General features: G+C 60.0%; 1 protein-coding gene across 1 annotated transcript; it reads left to right on the top strand.

Annotated features, from left to right (window-relative positions):
* Positions 1 to 4,643: 4,643 nt before the first annotated feature.
* Positions 4,644 to 14,654, top strand: CCND1 (cyclin D1; the record flags this gene model as incomplete). Its single annotated transcript, XM_079709265.1, has 5 exons — positions 4,644 to 4,841; positions 6,397 to 6,612; positions 7,137 to 7,296; positions 11,164 to 11,312; positions 13,906 to 14,654. 5 exons carry the CDS (start codon positions 4,644 to 4,646, stop codon positions 14,068 to 14,070), a joined length of 888 nt encoding a protein of 295 aa, XP_079565391.1. The 3' UTR covers positions 14,071 to 14,654.
* Positions 14,655 to 16,652: the final 1,998 nt, after the last annotated feature.

Raw genomic sequence — 16,652 nt, 5'->3', positions numbered from 1 at the left:
CTCGTCTCCTCTGAGCTTTACGGTAAGCGCGGCGCGCAGAGCGACCACGTGGCGGCTGAACCCAGGCCGGGCGGGAATGCGCGGAATGCGCGGCGCGGCTCCGGAGCCGAGGCTCAGGTTCCCGTGGCGCGCGCGCTCTCGCCTCCCCTCTCTCCCCAGCGGGGCCGCACCCCAGTCCCCAGCCCCGTGACCTCGGACTCCCAGGGCAGGCGATCCTACCTCGAGCACCCCGGCGGGGCGTGGGGACAGAGCGCGGCCTATCGGGCCCCTAGCACCCCGCACGCCCAGAACTCCCCAGCGGGTACAAACCCGTGTCCCGCCACCAGCCCCGACAGCGCGAGGCCGAGGGACCCAAGGGAAGGCGTGCAGGGCGTTAAGTACGCAACCCCTCTCCCCGCACCTGGAACCTTACCCCGACCCCCACGGCAAGAGTCGAGAACCCTGGAACTCATAGACTGCCCGCAACTAAGACCCCGGCCGTCCCCGCACTCATCCCCAAGGCCAATTCGAAGGATGGAAACGTTTTCGGGCATTTCAAAGGCGCAAAGAAGCGGGCTGGAACGCACGAGGACTCGGGGTCCTCCCCGCAGGCACTCTCCGGAAAAGGGCGAGGATGGGGGCGGGGGGGCGGGCAGTGACAAGTCCTGGAGGCGACGGAACGGGTGCAGCGGGACCCAACGAAGGTCTTAGCGAGGGTCCTCCTCGCGGAAGGTTTCCGAGGCCCCGCGGGCCTCCGCAGCGGCGCCCCGCTCCCGGGGCAGAGGCGGGGGCGGGGGGGTCTGCTCAGCCACGGGTAGGCTTGGCCACGGGAGACGCGGGAGGGGTATGGCCTCCTAGGTCATTATCCCCACCTCCCGCCCGATTCCTTCGCCTTGGTTGGAGGTGGTTATCTATCTAATGAGCCTGGGCGCCCACTCCGCGACCCTTAGTTAGAGACCGCGCAGGGGCCTGAGCCAAGAGGCCAGGCAATTCCTAGTGGACTTTCATATTGCTCAGGGCATCAGGCGATGCGTTTTGAGGGAAGGAGATCAAGGAGTTAGAATCTTCTTTCATCCCCAAGAGTGCACCTTCTCCCTTGGGATCCCAGCGGCGTTGCGGGAGCCAGCACCCTCCCCCCCATCCCCGCACACACACCTGTTGGGGTTTGCTTTCATCTCCCGCGCCCACCTAGCCCACGGCCTTAAGAGCTGGGGGATGGGTGTCCCACCCTCGCAACCTGCCCGACCCAAGACTGGTGCGCAGGGGTCTGTGTGTGGCTGAAATTAATTGATCAGAGGCGGAAACGCACGTCCGGGGCTTGGGGCGGTGGGAGATGCGGCTGCCCCTGTTCCCAGCGTGTGAGTGTCCCGGGTGGGCCCGGGGCCAGAGTTTGCTCGGGCTCGTTCCGCAGCTTTGGGGGGCCGGGGATCCGCGCCGGGTAGCCGGGGCGGAGCTACCTCAGTACGTGGACCGCCACACGCCCCCCGAAAGCGAGCAGTGTGGGGGAAGTGGAGCCCGAGCGCCCCCGGAACCCCGCGGTCCGCATTCGGAAGCGTTTTCCAGAACGACTTAAGGGCTTAACAATGGAAAACTCGCGGAGCTGGAGCCAAGTCCTTTCAAGTCGCCGCCAGGTATGCGGCTGCAGGTGACCCCACCTGCATGCGCGCGTCCGCCCGCCGCCCAGTCCTCTCGGGGGAGGGCGGATGCCGGAGGTCGAAGCCGGTGGAAGGTCTCCACTGGGCCCCGCACCCCCTCCCCAAAGCCCCCGGCCGGGCGGCGCGCAGCCGCGGTGCGTACGGAGGTCGGCGCCGCGGCGCGCGGGTTCCTGAATGAACGCGCTCCCTTCCCCCGCCTTGAATGAAGGTTCCCACAGCCAGGGACGGTGGCAAACGCGCCTGCCGCGGAATTCGCCCTCTCGGGGCCGGCGATCCTCCCCGGCCGCGGTCACCTCGGCGGGGGACCAGAGGGCGAGGAAAGTGGGAAGGTGATATAAGTTACTTTTGGACTTTCTTTCCAACCAGCGTGGTCTCCTTTCCAATTGGGCCACTGGCCCTTTGTTCCACAGGGTCCCCAAGAAATAGCGCAGAGCACTTTAAATGAGCCCAGAACGTGCAGTTCCTGCTTTGCGGTGGCTATTTTAAAGGCCGTGCAAAATTAAAACTTAAACAGTAAAGTTTTTTAAAGTTGCTGTTCTCTCTGAAAAAAATAATTAAAATCAAAACTCTTTCCCCGCTCTCCTGGAAGCAGCCGCTCTCAAGGGCCCCGAGACTGTTGGCCCGCTTTGAGTCTCCGGGGAACGCAGATCTGGGCTCCCTGGGGTGGGGGCTGGGCGGCTAGCGCTCCCCGCCAGGCCCCAAATTCCAGCGCCTCCCCCGCGGGTTCCTGGACGGCTCTTCACGCTCGCCGGCCGGGCTTGCACTTTTGCGCCCGTCCCTGAGCGGGGAGATCAACGGAGTTCCTCGTCGAGATCTGCCCGGTCCGCCTAGTAACAGCGCCGCGCCCCCATTGGCTCATGCTAATTCCAGTTTCCTCTGTCTTTCTCCAGGGTTAGGGGGAAGCTCCCTCCTGGACCCAGAACCCGTTCTGCCGGAGTGGGCGATCCTCTTTATGACCCGATGCCCCTCGCCGTCGCCAGCCTGCCTCGGGCTGGGCCCGGGCGCACGCGGGGCTCGGGTCCCCTAGCCCCCCGGGACAGAAGCAGCCCGGTGGTAGCACGCAGCCCCATAAATCATCCGGGCGGCCGCCCGGTCGGGATTTTATGAATGAAAAAGCAGCCCGGCTGCCCTCGTGCGCGGGCTGATGCTCCGAGGCTCCGGCGTGCCGGGGGCCAACGCGAGCGTGGGTGCCCAGGGAGGGAGACACGGCGGTGGGTGCTCCCTGGTCGGGCCACCCACTGCTCCCGAGGCGTGAGCCGGGGGTAATTACCCTCCTGGACCCGGAATATTAGTAACCCTAAATCTCGGCGGGGGAGGGGGCGCGGGAAGAATCAGCCCTGAAAAGGAGGGGGGGGGGGGGAGGTCCTTGTCCTGTGGCGTGCGCCCTTGCGAAGGGAAGGGGGCTTTTTAATCCGTTTTCTTTGAGCCTTTAACATTAGGGTATATGGTGGTTTGATGACACTAAACTATATTCAGAAGGAAGTTAATGAACAGTTTTCTTAATTTGGGGCAGGTAGAGTAAAAACTGTAAAAAAAAGTATGTTAAGACTGAGCAAAATGTCCTTTTATTTTAAAAATAAGCACCAAAGAGACTGAATCTTTAATTCGAAAAGAAGCTTTATATATTCTTTTATATGTCGTACAAGTTTGCGATAATATTGGGGACTCTCTTATAGCCACGAACATATATAGGTTTTGTTTAAAACCATCAGATCAATACACCCATTTCTTTAACTTGTAATTGCTCTGATTGTTGCCAGCCCCCGCTATCCCCCTCAGGCTCACGAATGCAGCCCCAGGGCAAGTTCTAAAGGTGAAGAGACGTCCACACCCCCAGCAAAACCAATTAGGAAGCTTCCGGTGGTCTTGTCCCAGGCGGAGAGGCGACTAATATTTCCAGCGATTTAACTTAATTTTTAATTTAAAAAAATGAGACAGGACAGAGACCACTATTTTGCAGCCTTCCTTTCAGGGTGTTTTTCTAGCTGCCGGGACAGGGTGGGGGTGGGGGGGATTGGGGACCCCCGCAAAAATGGACTGGCTAAGGTAGGAAGACAGACCGCAGATTCCCCCAGGCGAGGAGGACAGGATGAAGGAAATGCTGGCCACCATCTTGGGCTGCTGCTGGAATTTTCGGGCATTTATTTTATTTTATTTTATTTTTTGAGCGAGCGCATGCTAGGCTGAAAGCCCTTTAACATTTAGGGTTACCCCCTCGGGCATTTGCAACGACCCCCCCGTGTGCGGGAATGAAGCCTCCACCAGTGTTGCCGACTCTGCCCTGAGTCCCTGAATGTTAAATGGTTCCTGAAATTTACACGTGTTAATGAAAATGAAAGAAGATGTAGACGCTAAGATTCCTAGGCTGCCTCTCCGCCCGTGGGTGCCCTCGTGGCGTTCTCGGAAATGCGCCCATTCTCCCGGCTCAGATATAGGGTGTCACCGAACTCCAGAGTCCCCCCTCCATGCGGTCTCCCCAGGCTGCGTGTGGCCTGCCCGCCCTCCTAGCTGTCCCCCTCTGCAGAGCCACCTTCACCCAACCCCCAAATCCTGAGGGACCCACTCGGGTACGACAGGCCCCCCCTGCACCCCTCTTCCCCGGCGGGGAGAAAGGCAGCCTCGGGACGATTTGCATTTCTATGAAAACCGGGCTTCGGGGGCAACTCCGCGCGGTGCCGGCGCGGCGCCTCCGGGATGGCTTTTGGGCTCTGCCCCTCGCCGCTCCCCGGCGCTCGGCGCCCGCGCCCCCTCCCCCTGCGCCCGCCCCCCCCTTCCCGCTCCCATTCTCTGCCCGGCTTTGATCTCTGCTTCACAACAGTAACGTCACACGGACTACAGGGGAGTTTTGTTGGAAGTTGCAAAGTCCTAGAGCCTCCAGAGGGCTGTCGGCGCAGTAGCAGCTAGCAGCAGCGTCCGCGCGCTCCGGCGAGGGGCAGCAGGAGCTAGAGCCGAGCGCGGACCCAGCCCCGGACCCACCGCCGCCCCAGGCCGCCTAGCAGAGCCCCAGCCATGGCACACCAGCTCCTGTGCTGCGAGATGGAGACCATCCGCCGGGCGTACCCCGATGCCAACCTCCTCAACGACCGGGTGCTGCGGGCCATGCTCAAGGCGGAGGAGACCTGCGCGCCCTCGGTGTCCTACTTCAAGTGTGTGCAGAAGGAGATCCTGCCGTCCATGCGGAAGATCGTAGCCACCTGGATGCTGGAGGTGCGGGGCTCCGGGCGGCTCTCTTAGCACTTTCCTGCGACTTGTTGCGCAAACCCACTTTTCTTTGCCACTCATCGCCCTCCCTTCCCTCCCACCCCAACTTTTGAAGTTTGCCAGAGTGTTGCTAGGAATCGTAGTTCCGAAATATATAGATATTCTGGGGATTTTTTGAACAAGGAGGGGGTGGGGTGGGGTCATTGGATATTCCCTTGGGGGGCAGCGGTCGAGGAGGGGTACCTTGGGGGAAAGCCACGACCGGGGCACCCCAGTTGGCTTCAGGGTTGGGGCCCGCAGGCTGGGCGCCCTTTGCGGCCCCCGCCTGGACCGCCACTGCTCAGCCCCCGCCTGCACCAGAGCCCCGCTGCGCCTCTCCTCCCGGCCGCGCGGCCGCTGAGCCGCCAGCTCCAGGGGGAGGGGGCATAGATTTGATTTTTAAATTAATATCCATGGACACGTATGCAAGGGCCGCTCGTGCCAGTATTATGCGCCATCTTTGTTCTTTTATTGCAAAGCAAAAGTGTTTATTAATAATTGGGGGCAGGGTGGGGGTGGGGAGCGGCCGGCGAGGCGCTTGGGGCCGCCGCGAGGGGCCGTGCGGCCACCGGGAACCGGCGGGAGGGGCGAGGGGCCAGAGCTCGGGCAGCTGTGAGGGGACCCCGCTCGGGAGAGGGGGCCCCTTTGTTCAAGCAGTGAGTCCCGGGGCGCCCCGCACGGCCAGCTTGGGCCGGAGAGCACGCCGGGCTGCAAGGTCGCGTGGCCCCCGAGACGCTGGGGATTGACCCTCATATGCAGGGGTCTCAGCTTGGGGGACCTGTCCGGAGCGAGCCGGGGTCCAGGGGCACGTTTTCAGGCCTTCAGTGGGCTCCTGAGTGCACCGCAAGTATTTTAAAATAATTTTTAAAAGTGCGGCGTGGTGCCCTTGCGAGAGGGAAACAGCGCCCGCGCCCAGGGGGAAGGGGGGCCCCCGAGTTTGAATTCCTGGGGCTCTCCCTTGAGCCTGCAACGAGCTCCCGACCCCCGGCCTGGGTAAAGGATCGCCTGATGGTCATTTTCAGGGGTTTTTTATGTACCCAGTTAATTTTTTAATATTTTTAAATATTTTTTGAAAAGATGACGTCTGGGGAAATGCGGCGCGGCGGCCTGGGACGCCACCTTTGTGTCTCGCAGGCGCTGCGAGCGCGGCGCCCATCCCCGCGGCCCGCCCCGCGGCCCTGCACCCCATTTGGTGCCGACCCCAGGCCTGGAGGGTCCCGAAGCACCCACGCGGGCCGGGGTCCGCCGCCCGCGCGCGGCACACGCCGCCCAGCCGTGCCAGCTCCCGCCCCCACTGTGCCAGCCTTGCCGGGACTTTCCCTTTCAGTTTCGGGTGGGTGGGTTTGGGGGACTCTCGGGGAAGGGGGCGCGGCGGCGGCAGCTTCTGCCGCCCCCTGCCCTGACCCTCCTCGCTCTCGGCGCCCCGCAGCCCTGGCGCGAGCCGGGTGGGGGGCGCGAGGTCTCCGCAGAGGGGGCCGGGCGCTCCCGGTGGCGGCGGTCACGGCCCCCGGTGCCCCGGCAGGTCTGCGAGGAGCAGAAGTGCGAGGAGGAGGTCTTCCCGCTGGCCATGAACTACCTGGACCGCTTCCTGTCGCTGGAGCCCGTGAAAAAGAGCCGCCTGCAGCTGCTGGGGGCCACCTGCATGTTCGTCGCCTCGAAGATGAAGGAGACCATCCCCTTGACGGCCGAGAAGCTGTGCATCTACACTGACAACTCCATCCGGCCCGACGAGCTGCTGGTAACCCTGGGACCCCCACTGCCCCCGGATGCCCCGTTAGCCGTGGGACCCCGGGGGTGGGGGAGGTGCGGAGAGCCAGGGGCCCCTGCGGGCCGCTGAGAGACCCTCTGCCCCCAGGGAGGGCGGCCACACCGGTGGGGCCCCTCTCGAGGAGCGGACGGGTCCCCCGCCGCCCCACCTCATACTTTCTCTCCCTCCGACTCCCACCGCCTCGGCGCCCCTAGCGCCGCGAAAAGTGGGCGGCGCGCGCCCTCTAGCGGCGGCGGCGGCGAAGGGCCCGCGCGAACGACCAGACCTCGCGTTCCAGGTGTCGCGGGCTTCTCGTCTCCACCCGCGGAGGGTGGGCTTAATCAAGAACGGGAGCCTTTACGAGCGGCACCTTCTCTGTTTGGATGTGGGGTTGCGCGTTGTCCCCCCCAACTTCCCGGACCCTCCAACACGCCCCATTCCTTCTCCTCGCCCCCTGTTGCATTGGGGTCCGCGCCTGCGCCTCTCTTTACGCACGTGTTCCTCCATTTCCGCAGCAAATGGAGCTGGTCTTGGTGAATAAACTCAAGTGGAACCTGGCTGCCACGACCCCGCACGACTTCATTGAACACTTCCTCTCCAAAATGCCGGTGGTCGAGGAGAACAAACAGATCATCCGCAAACATGCGCAGACCTTCGTTGCCCTCTGTGCCACAGGTAGGGTGCTGGCCGGGCCTCTGGGTGCCCCTGGAGGAGCTTCTTGCTCTCTGCCTCGGTTTCCCCATCCAAGGACATGGTTCCCAGGCTCCTCCACTCTCAGAAGCTTTCCTCTTTCCCTGTTCCGGGGAACAGAGGGCTGGGCTTCTTGTTGGGGCTCCAGGGAGGGGGCGTGGGCTCCTGGGCCCGGGCAGCTGAGGCTGGGCGGCAGCCTGCCTGCGTCCAGCTGATGTGGCTTCTGCTCCCCACGCCAGGCGGGGGTCACTACATGCTGAAAGGGGTTGACTTTGGCAGTCCAGCCTGCCTCCTCCCCCCCCCAGTCCTTCCCGTGTCCTCAAGGAGCCGGAGCTGCGGGGGCCCCCTCCTGGCCTCTCCCTGGCTGGGCCACCTGCCAGGGGCGCCTCCAGGGGTGGGGAGCGCCGGCCGGCAGTGCCTGGACCACGTGCTCTGGGCGGCCAGCAGCGGCCCTCGTGCGGGGGCGGCCAACAGAGGCGCTTGGCCGCCTGAGGCCCCGCCAGGGGCGCCGGAGGGCGGCTCAGCTCACTGCCCTGGGAGTGACTTCCTAGCGGCCTGGGCTTGGGCTGCTGTGGTTGGCGGCAGCAGCAGGCCCTCCGTCCCTTCCCCCGGCACCGCTCTGGACCGTCCCTGGGGGCCCCTCCCCGGCACAGCCCTCTCCCCAGCCCCCAGGCGGCCAGTCACTCAGAACCCAGTGAGACACACGGTGCCGCCTCCTGCTGGTCCCAGCCGTGCCCCTGAGCCCCTGCGACCTCTTCCTCCCCTCCGATCCCATGAGCTGGGCCCAGGACCCCTGGAGACCCTGATCGGAGGACCCTTGGCCCCATCCCGTCCAGCTCTGCCGTGGGCCACCTCTAACCCTGGCCAGGCCTCAGCCGTCAAATCTGCTTGGGGCTCACTCGGCGCGACCTGAGGGTGACAGGGCACCAAAGGGGGGACTTGGCATCCTTCACCCCCTCCCCGGAAGGGGTGGAGCCCCTCCCCCAGCCTGCCACCTCGTGTCACTGTCCTGATGTCTGGGCGCTCTGGTGGCCGGGAGTTCTGGGTTAGGAGAGCTGGGAAGATTCTGCTGGCCTTCCCACCCTCCTTTGCCTGCTCAAGGCGTGAACCCCTCTTTCTGAGTCCTTCCAAGCGAGCCATGGGGTGGGGGCAGACGAGAGGCCCGGATGAATCTGAGGGGTCAGGGCGCCCCCTCGCCAGGCATTCCTGCCCCGCAGCACCCACCCTTGGGCGGGGATGGGGAGGCTCTCACCCGCGTCCCCTCAGCCTCCAGGGGCCAGCCCAGCAAGCAGGCAGGGAGGCATTCTCTGGCTGGGACGCCTCTGAGAAGAGAAGCCTCCAGGGACTTCCCGGCAGCCTTTTATGGAGCTGAAAGTGGTTCAGAGAAACGGCAAAGTCTCCCACAGATAATGCAAAGAACACTTCCTGCGTGCCCTCCCCCCAGGATGGCTGGGGCAGCCTGGACCTCTCCCTCTCCCAGGACCCCAGGAAGCGCGGTGTGTAGCCCGCGTGGGGTGCTGGCAGCGCAGAAGCCGGGCGCAGAGGCTGTGAATGTGCTTGGTGCTGGCTGTCCAGCTACTGAGACTGTCCAGCACCCTGGCCTGGGCACACCTCGGGTGAAGGTGGAGGGATGGCCGGGGGTGACCCAGGTTTTCACATGCATTAGCTTCGGTGGGCCCCGGTTGGGGACAGGCAGGCCAGCGGAGGGAGGGGAGCGGCACCCCACCACGACCGGGTCCTGGTCCGTTGGAACCTGACACACAGCAGTGTCCTTAGTCACAAGGGGGCCTCTCAAGATGAGAGCGACCTATTACAGCCTAAAAACAAACAGATTTTGTGAAGTGGAGTCCTGAGTAAAAGTCCTGGGAGATATTTTGCCCTCCGTGTAGCAAGGGTCCTTTTGAAAGGTGCAGGGGGCCGGCGGGGGAGGGGTGGCCTCTGCTCTCCCGGGTCCGTGCGCCCTGCAGACCTGGGTTCCCGGGTGTGCATGGGGGCGGGAGGGGGCACGCCACCCATGCACAGAGTTGGGTTTTGCTCTGCTTTTAACCTGTGTACGTATATGTGCATGCAGTAGAGCGTTTCTTGTGCTGCGGCCCGTGAGTTACCTCTGAGGTTGGCACGTAACTGAGCTGAATGAATGGGCCTGAGCAGGGTCACTGGAGCGGTGCAGCTCCGATGCCCACTCTGGCCGTGACCCGCTGGGCTCTTTGCAGCCGGGCAGTGAATAGGAACAGCTATTACAGCTTCCAAGCTGAAATATGCGGGCTTCTCAACTAAGCCCATAAACACGCCAAGGCGTGCGCACACGTGCGTGTGCACGCGCACACACAGCCTGTGTTTAGTTATTCCTTCCCTGTTGGACCGGGGTCTCGAGCTGCGGCCAGTCAGAACCTGTGCTCTGGCCACAGCGATTTCTGTGCAGTCCTAATTGGCCTCCATGAAAACCTCTCATCCCGGGCTTCTGGCTCTCAGACTGGGTGGAACTGCTCCCGTTTAAAGGGGAGAGAGGGCGCGCCTTGTGAGGGGCTTTCTTTTTTAAGTGGTCGGAGCGCCCAGCAGCAGCTTTGTCGCCCCGCCAGTGTGGCCGCCTGGCTGCCTTTCTTCCTTCCCACCCCTCCACTGGCTCCCGCTCCGCTGAATGAGAGGCCCTGGCTGTTTATTCTCAGGGATGAAGTCTCAGGCCAGTGGGAGGGGCAGGGGGTGCCCCAGCCCCCGGGAGCCGCACTCCCTTTGTGCCCAGTCCCCTCCCACTCAGCTCACCGTCCAGTTCCTGGGCACAGGATGAGGTGATAGGGGCTGACCTTCTAGGGCCTGGCTCCACACTTAGAGGCCCCCTGGTTCAGATGCTGAAATCGGTGGCCTCCCCTGCCAGGAGTTTCTCGTTGGGAGTGACAGAAAGGCGGCCCACAGGTGCTGGGTCACCTCTTCAGTGTCCTTACGTCCGTGACGAGTGTGCCATCAGGAGGGAAACCAGAAGTTTCCATGTCAGTGAGCTGCCAGGAGGTAACCCTGGAGCCCACCTGCCCAGAGGTGCAGCGTTTCCCAGCAGGTTGCAGAGAGCTGCCGAGGACGGGCAGATGAAGTAATGCTATAGCCCTGCCATGTCCCTGGAGGCAGATGAAGTGGGGATAAGCATCTGAGGGCAGTGGGGGGCTTCCCTGGGCCCATCTTCCCATGTGCAAGACGGCCACTCCCACTGGGACCTGGCAGCGCAGGCACTTGGGGTTAGTGTTGTAGGGGACGTGTCTGCTTCCTTGCGGGTTTTCCCCACCTTTCCTTTCGTCGGGCTTTTGTGAGTAAGTGACACATTCACAGGCTCACGTGCTAAGAGAAGGGAGTGAGCGATGACCCCTCTGCAGAGGCCACTGTGCCTCCTCCTCGTCCCCCCGTTGTCTCTTCCAGCAGCTGTTCTCTTGGTTAGCATTTCTGCTGTTTGCGGCGGGGGGCGGGGAAGGTGATGGGGAGGTTTTTTGTTTTTTTACCATTATTTATTTGGTTGCACCAGGTCTTAGTTGCAGCACTTGGGCTCCTTAGTTGTGGCATTCAAACTCTTAGTTGCAGCATACCTGTGGGATCTAGTTCCCTGACCAGGGATGCAACCCGGGCCCCCTGCACTGGGAGCGCGGAGGCTTAACCACTGCGCAACCGGGGAAGTCCCTCTGCTGTTTTTAAATGAGCATCACAAGCTTGTGATCAGAGAGTCCGGCGCGGCTTCTGCTGTCGCTGGCGCCCACTTCCTGACCACCCCCTCAGGATCAGCCATCTGCGGGACAGGGCCTCAGGGGGGTCCAGGTCACAGGGGTCCTGCTGCGTCCCTGCTCACAACCCCTTTGCCTCCCTCCCTCTCTGCAGATGTGAAGTTCATTTCCAACCCGCCCTCCATGGTGGCTGCCGGGAGCGTGGTGGCCGCAGTGCAAGGTCTGCATCTGGGAAGCGCCAACAGCTTCCTGTCCTATCACCGCCTGACGCGGTTCCTCTCCAAAGTGATCAGGTGTGACCCGGTAAGTGACCGCTCCGGCGCTGGCTGGGGGGCCTGTCTGGCACCGGGTACTAGAAGCATCCAGGGCCTGGGGGTCCCGAGCTGCAGTCGTCTGGTGGGAAGTGGCAGGGGCTGGGGCCACGTGGGGGACAGGCAGCCACCTGCGTCCAGAGGCACAGGACCTGGCCGTGGCCCTGGCACACGCTGCCTGGGGGCCACTCCACCCTGTCTCCCGGGGGGCTCCTTTGGGAGGAGAAACACCTCCCAGAACTTGCGATGGGAGGGAGGGTCCTCCCAGGCTTCTGGTGGCCCCAGGGGCACCCAGGAGCCTAAACCCCTCCTGGGGTTGTGGCGGGGAGCCGTCAGGAAGAGGGGCCACACGGCAGGCGGGGTCGATGATCCGTGCCCTAATGGTATGTGGGGTGAGGCCCGGTCGAGCTTTGTCTGGGCGACAGCGTGGATGCCCGATAAATGGCCGCTTTACAAGGGCCCCTGTGAGGTCTCCCGTCCACAATGGGCCTGGTACAGACAACTTGTTTTTATGACCCCCTTTGAGAGGCTGCTGCTTTGGAAGCCGCAGTCCATTGTATCTTTTTACTTAAAAATGCCACTGTCTTATTCCCCATTCTTTTCTCTTTTTTTCTCAAAGAATTAAAATAACAATTACAAGGGTTTGGGGCTTCACCAGATTAGACCAGCGAGGTTGGTGGCGGGGGTCACTGCCAGGCCCACTAGTGTCCCGAGTAGGAGCCAGTGACCGCCTTGACCCCGATCCCCGGTCCAGGTCCAGCTCTGGCTCCGGCCGCTTCTGGTGGTCCACCCTCGAGCGCCCAGGAGGCTCGGGGAGGAAAGCTGGGTGTGAGATGGATGCCTGCCTGTCCTCTCCCAGCGGTGCTTGGCCGCCAGCCTGCATGACCCCCAGAGGAGGATGCCTTCTTGTTTGTAGGCGCGGGCAGCTCGGTGGCCCCCTGGGAGGGGGAGGCATCCTCGCCTGGCTGCCAGGGCCAGCGCCATCCCTCAGCTAGAAACTTCACAAACAGCGCTGTCTACAGACAGTGGTAGGAAATCGCTGTGTGATCCCTTATCTGAATAGAGATTATTTTAATTAGATCTGAAGCAAAATGCCTTACGGCTGAGGAATGGTGGGAGGAATCAGTTGAGGCTGAAATTTGTTAGCCTGGTGACCGGGTGACAAACGTCGCTGAGCTCAGACGCAGCAAATTCTGGGCTGTGGAGGCCCCGGGGCGTGGCTGAGTCTGCCCTCTCCTAGAGCTGGCCCCCGTGGTCACAGTCTGCTCTTCACGGGGTGAGGCTGCAGTGCCAAGCAGGCTGCCGGGAGGAGGAAGCGTGGGCCGTGGAGCTGGAGGATGCGCCGGGGCCTACAGAGAGGGGAGGACCCTCCTATATGCCTCTGCTCTCCGCTCCACAGCACGGCCCCCCAAGTTACAGGGGCCGGGGAGCCATCCCCGGGGGGCTGCCTTCAGTGGGTGGGTGGAGGCTCTCGGGCCTCAGTAGACCGTGGTGGGTGTTTGGATCAGAGCCTGAGGAGGCTGTCAGGAGTCTTGGGCCTCAGTTTCCTCCTCTGTAAAATGGGGCCTTTTGCACCTTCCCTGCCTCCTCCTTTGCCGTGATGAATACTGAAAGGGTGGGTAGGAAAGCCCCCCCGCCCCATAAGCCCTGTCCCCTTGGGAGATCTCCAGGGATTCATTCAGAAGCCTTCTTGGCCTGGCTTCACTTCTTTGGGGCGGGGTACACCGTTTCCAGCCCCATCTAGGAGGAAGTTAGCAGCGCTTTCTCCGTGCTGAATCTCGTTCCTGTGGGAAAGGCATGGGTCTGTTTCCCAGGCTGCCCTGGAGCCTTTCCCTGGTTCTAGAACAGAAGCCCTGTGTGGCATCCCAGGAGTTGGGACAGCCTCTCTGTTCAGATCCGGGAGCCGCGGCTGCCCGGCTGCGGGCAGCGCCTTCGAGCTGCTGGGAGATTTGCCCGCGGTGGGACCAGGAGAGGCCCCCGGCCTCCGGGGTTCCTCCTCTCCATTGAACACGCGGGGTGGTCGCTGCCGGGAGCTGTGCGCGGCCGGAGCGTCTCCCAGGACGCAGGCCCGAACTGGAGAGGACAGGGATAAAGGCCCCAGGGCCGCCCAGCATTCATCCTCGGTCAAGCACGGCCTAACGCTTTTGACGGCCATTCATCACGGAATGCTGGGTTCACTGCGAGGGCTGACACGGCAGAGGTTAAGGCCGAAAAGCGGGGCTCAGAGGGCCTCCCCATCCCGGATCAGATGGCGCTGAATTCGCTGAGGGCAGCGGTGGGGCTGGTGGGAACCTGGGCCCAGAGATGAGAGCCCTGGCGAGGAGTTCCAGCGAGCGGCCGGGCAGGCAGAAGCCTCGGGGAAGGTGGGCAGGAGCGTCTGTGTCCACCGGAGCCCTTGGGTGCTGAGTGGGCTCACCCGTGGGCTTTTCAGGCCGGGAGGGCAGCTGGTGGGCAAACAGGGTCCCCACTGTCGATCCTGGGGTCTGGGCGGCGGTTTCCCGGGTTTGGGGGAGGCGGCGTTTTCGGTGAGCGTTGGGAAGGGGCCCCTCGGTGCGGACCGCCTCCTGAGGACCCGTCTCGCGCAGGACTGCCTCCGCGCCTGCCAGGAGCAGATCGAAGCCCTCCTGGAATCCAGCCTGCGCCAGGCCCAGCAGCAGAACTTGGACCCCAAGGCCGCGGAGGAGGGGGAGGAGGAGGAGGAGGCGGACCTGGCCTGCACGCCCACCGACGTGCGTGACGTGGACATTTGAGGGCGCCGCGGCGGGGGAGGGGCCGGCCCGGGCTCCGCGGACGGAGCCGCCATCGGAAGGCAGCCCGCCCTTCAGTGTCTTGGTGTTTTCCTTTGCTCTTTCTCCCTTTTGTCTCTGAGTTAAGCAAAAGAAAAGAAACGTCCCCGAAAACCTATCTTTAAGGGAAAAAAAAAATAAATAAATAAGGAGAGGAAAAAATAGAATTTGCATAACCCTTAGCAGGAGGGGGGAGGAGGGTTGTGCTACAAAAATAGAGGATTTTATACCCCATAATCAACTAGTTTTTATATTCATGTGTTTGTGTCTCTGTGTTATAAGGTAGGCGTTAACACAAGAAGCGAGTCTGCAGGGGAGGATTAGATTTGATTCTTTATGTGTTTCAAACAAACAAACAGAAAGCATAAAAACGTTTAAAAAAAATAGGAAAAAGTCCACAACCCATTTTTAAAGTAGAAGAGGGTTTTAGATAGAACTCTACCCGTGTGCTTTTCCTAAGGGCACAGCTTTAAAGCGGTTCTAGGCATCCTGTATCTCGCTTATGCATGTAGTCACTTTATAAGTCATTTGTTTATTTTATTTCGTAGGTAGGCATGTAACCTCCACCTTGTCAATGGCTGATGTAACCTCTCGGCTAGGGTAGCGTAGAGTTCGGCATTTTCAAGGCCTGATCCTCTTTCTGCCTGTGGACCAACCACCTGAGGGGTTTGTCGGGCGCCAGCCTGCGCCTCGGTGACGGAAGGCCACCTCCGACTCCTAGCGTCCGCTACTAGAAAGAGAAACCGCAATAGTGACCTAATATATTCTATTTTTATAATCTTCATATTTTTGTAGTTACCTGTTTATGAGGTGCTGGTTTTTCACCCAACAGATCTGCAGCCTGCTCACATCCAGGTGAAATCTACAGCTGTTTTTTTGTTTTTTTGTTTTTGTTTTTTGTTCCTTCTCAATATTCCAAAACCATTCCATTTCAAAGCACTTTCAGTCTCTAGGTGACATCTCTGTGTATGTTGTGTGTGGAGGGGGCGGGGAACGGTTTCTTAATGGAATGGTTTGGGAATATTCCAGTACTTGGGTGCAGACAGGATGGCGAGGCAGGTGCTTGTCAATATGGTGTTAGCGAAAGGGAGGTGATGTTTTGGAGGGGGCTAGGTTCCGGTCAAGGAGAAGAAAATGTGCATTCATTCTCACACTGCCAGGATGATGTGTTCCTTTCCTTTTCTGTAGAGAAGTTGAAGTTTAGGAATCCTTCAGTGCCAACTGGTGTTTGAAAGTAGGGGCCTTAAAGGTTTACCTAGAGAACCAGCAGTTTCAGAGTTATCTTTAGATGTTTTGCAACGGAAGGTTTTTAAACACTAAAATATATAATTTATAGTTAAGGCTAAAAAGAATATTTATTGCAGAGGATGTTCGTAAGGCCAGTATGATTTATAAAGTAATGCAATCTCCCCTTGATTTACACACACACACACACACACACACACTTTTCTGCCTTAGATGTTGCAGGTATAGGACAGTTTGTTAAAGTTAGGTCCTTTTATAAGAGAGGGAGAAAAATCCCGAGAAAAAAACACAAAGACATGGATTTGGCTAATTTGGCCTGATTGGCTTTTTGCAGAGTGATCCAACTGGAGAGGTGTCAGAGTTATAAGCACAATTAGGATGCTGGAAACAAGTTCAGTTCCCAGTTCAGTTCCAATACGATCTCATCCCCGAACCCTCCTTTCAAAAAAGAAATTTAGCAACCGCTAGATAATTTGCACATCTTGGCTATGTACCTTTTTGTAATTATTCTGTAGGGAGTGTTGAAGGGAGCGAGGAGGTGAGGGAGGAAGTGTGCGGAGGGGAGGTGGGCGGGGACCACGCGAGGGACAGGCTGCGGCTCCATTTTTCTTTATTCGCTGCTACCGATGACTTCCCAGTACAGTTTGGAAACAGATGCATATCGCTTCTCTTATCTTTCACATTGTTTTGCTGCTATTGGAGAATCAGTTTTTTTTTGTTTTACAGTGTCATATACTGCCATGTTCTAGTTTGAATTTTCTCATAGAAAAAATGTATTACGGATGCCTTTTTTTTTTTGGTAGTGTTGTTGTTGTTGTTTTTTTTTTTTCTTTTTTTTATGTGCTCAATTTTGACTTAATGTGATTACTGCTCTATTCCAAAAAGGTTCCTGTTTCACAATACCTCAAGCTTCACTTAGCCATTTGCAGACCAGGTGGTCAGGCTCTGTCTGCTGCTTCGGCAGACAGACACGCGGACGAGATCCCAAAAAGGACCTGGTGGGGATCCCCACCCCGCCGGGCCGCGTTCACGAGGACCCCCGGGCGTCTCTGGAGACAGGCCATGTCCGTTTCCTTTGCCCTGCGCCTGTTATGCTGGACTCTCCATCTGACCTGGGATTTACCATCATCGTAGTTTTTACAGCCCGTATCGTTCTTTGCGTATAGCTATGAAAGTTGCATTATTATTATTATTATTATTATTGTAACAAGTATGTCTTAATGTGCCACTGTGGTGCTGTGCTGTAGGACTCGGTCATTTGGCATGATTGGAATCGCTTCTGGCCCGTGTCACAGTTTGGG

Source organism: Hyperoodon ampullatus, assembly GCF_949752795.1.
Source record: "Hyperoodon ampullatus genome assembly, chromosome: 7".
In the NCBI taxonomy this organism is placed as follows: domain Eukaryota; kingdom Metazoa; phylum Chordata; class Mammalia; order Artiodactyla; family Ziphiidae; genus Hyperoodon; species Hyperoodon ampullatus.
The sequence above is the reverse complement of the archived record's forward strand: the minus strand, read 5'-3'. Positions and strand labels throughout refer to the sequence as shown.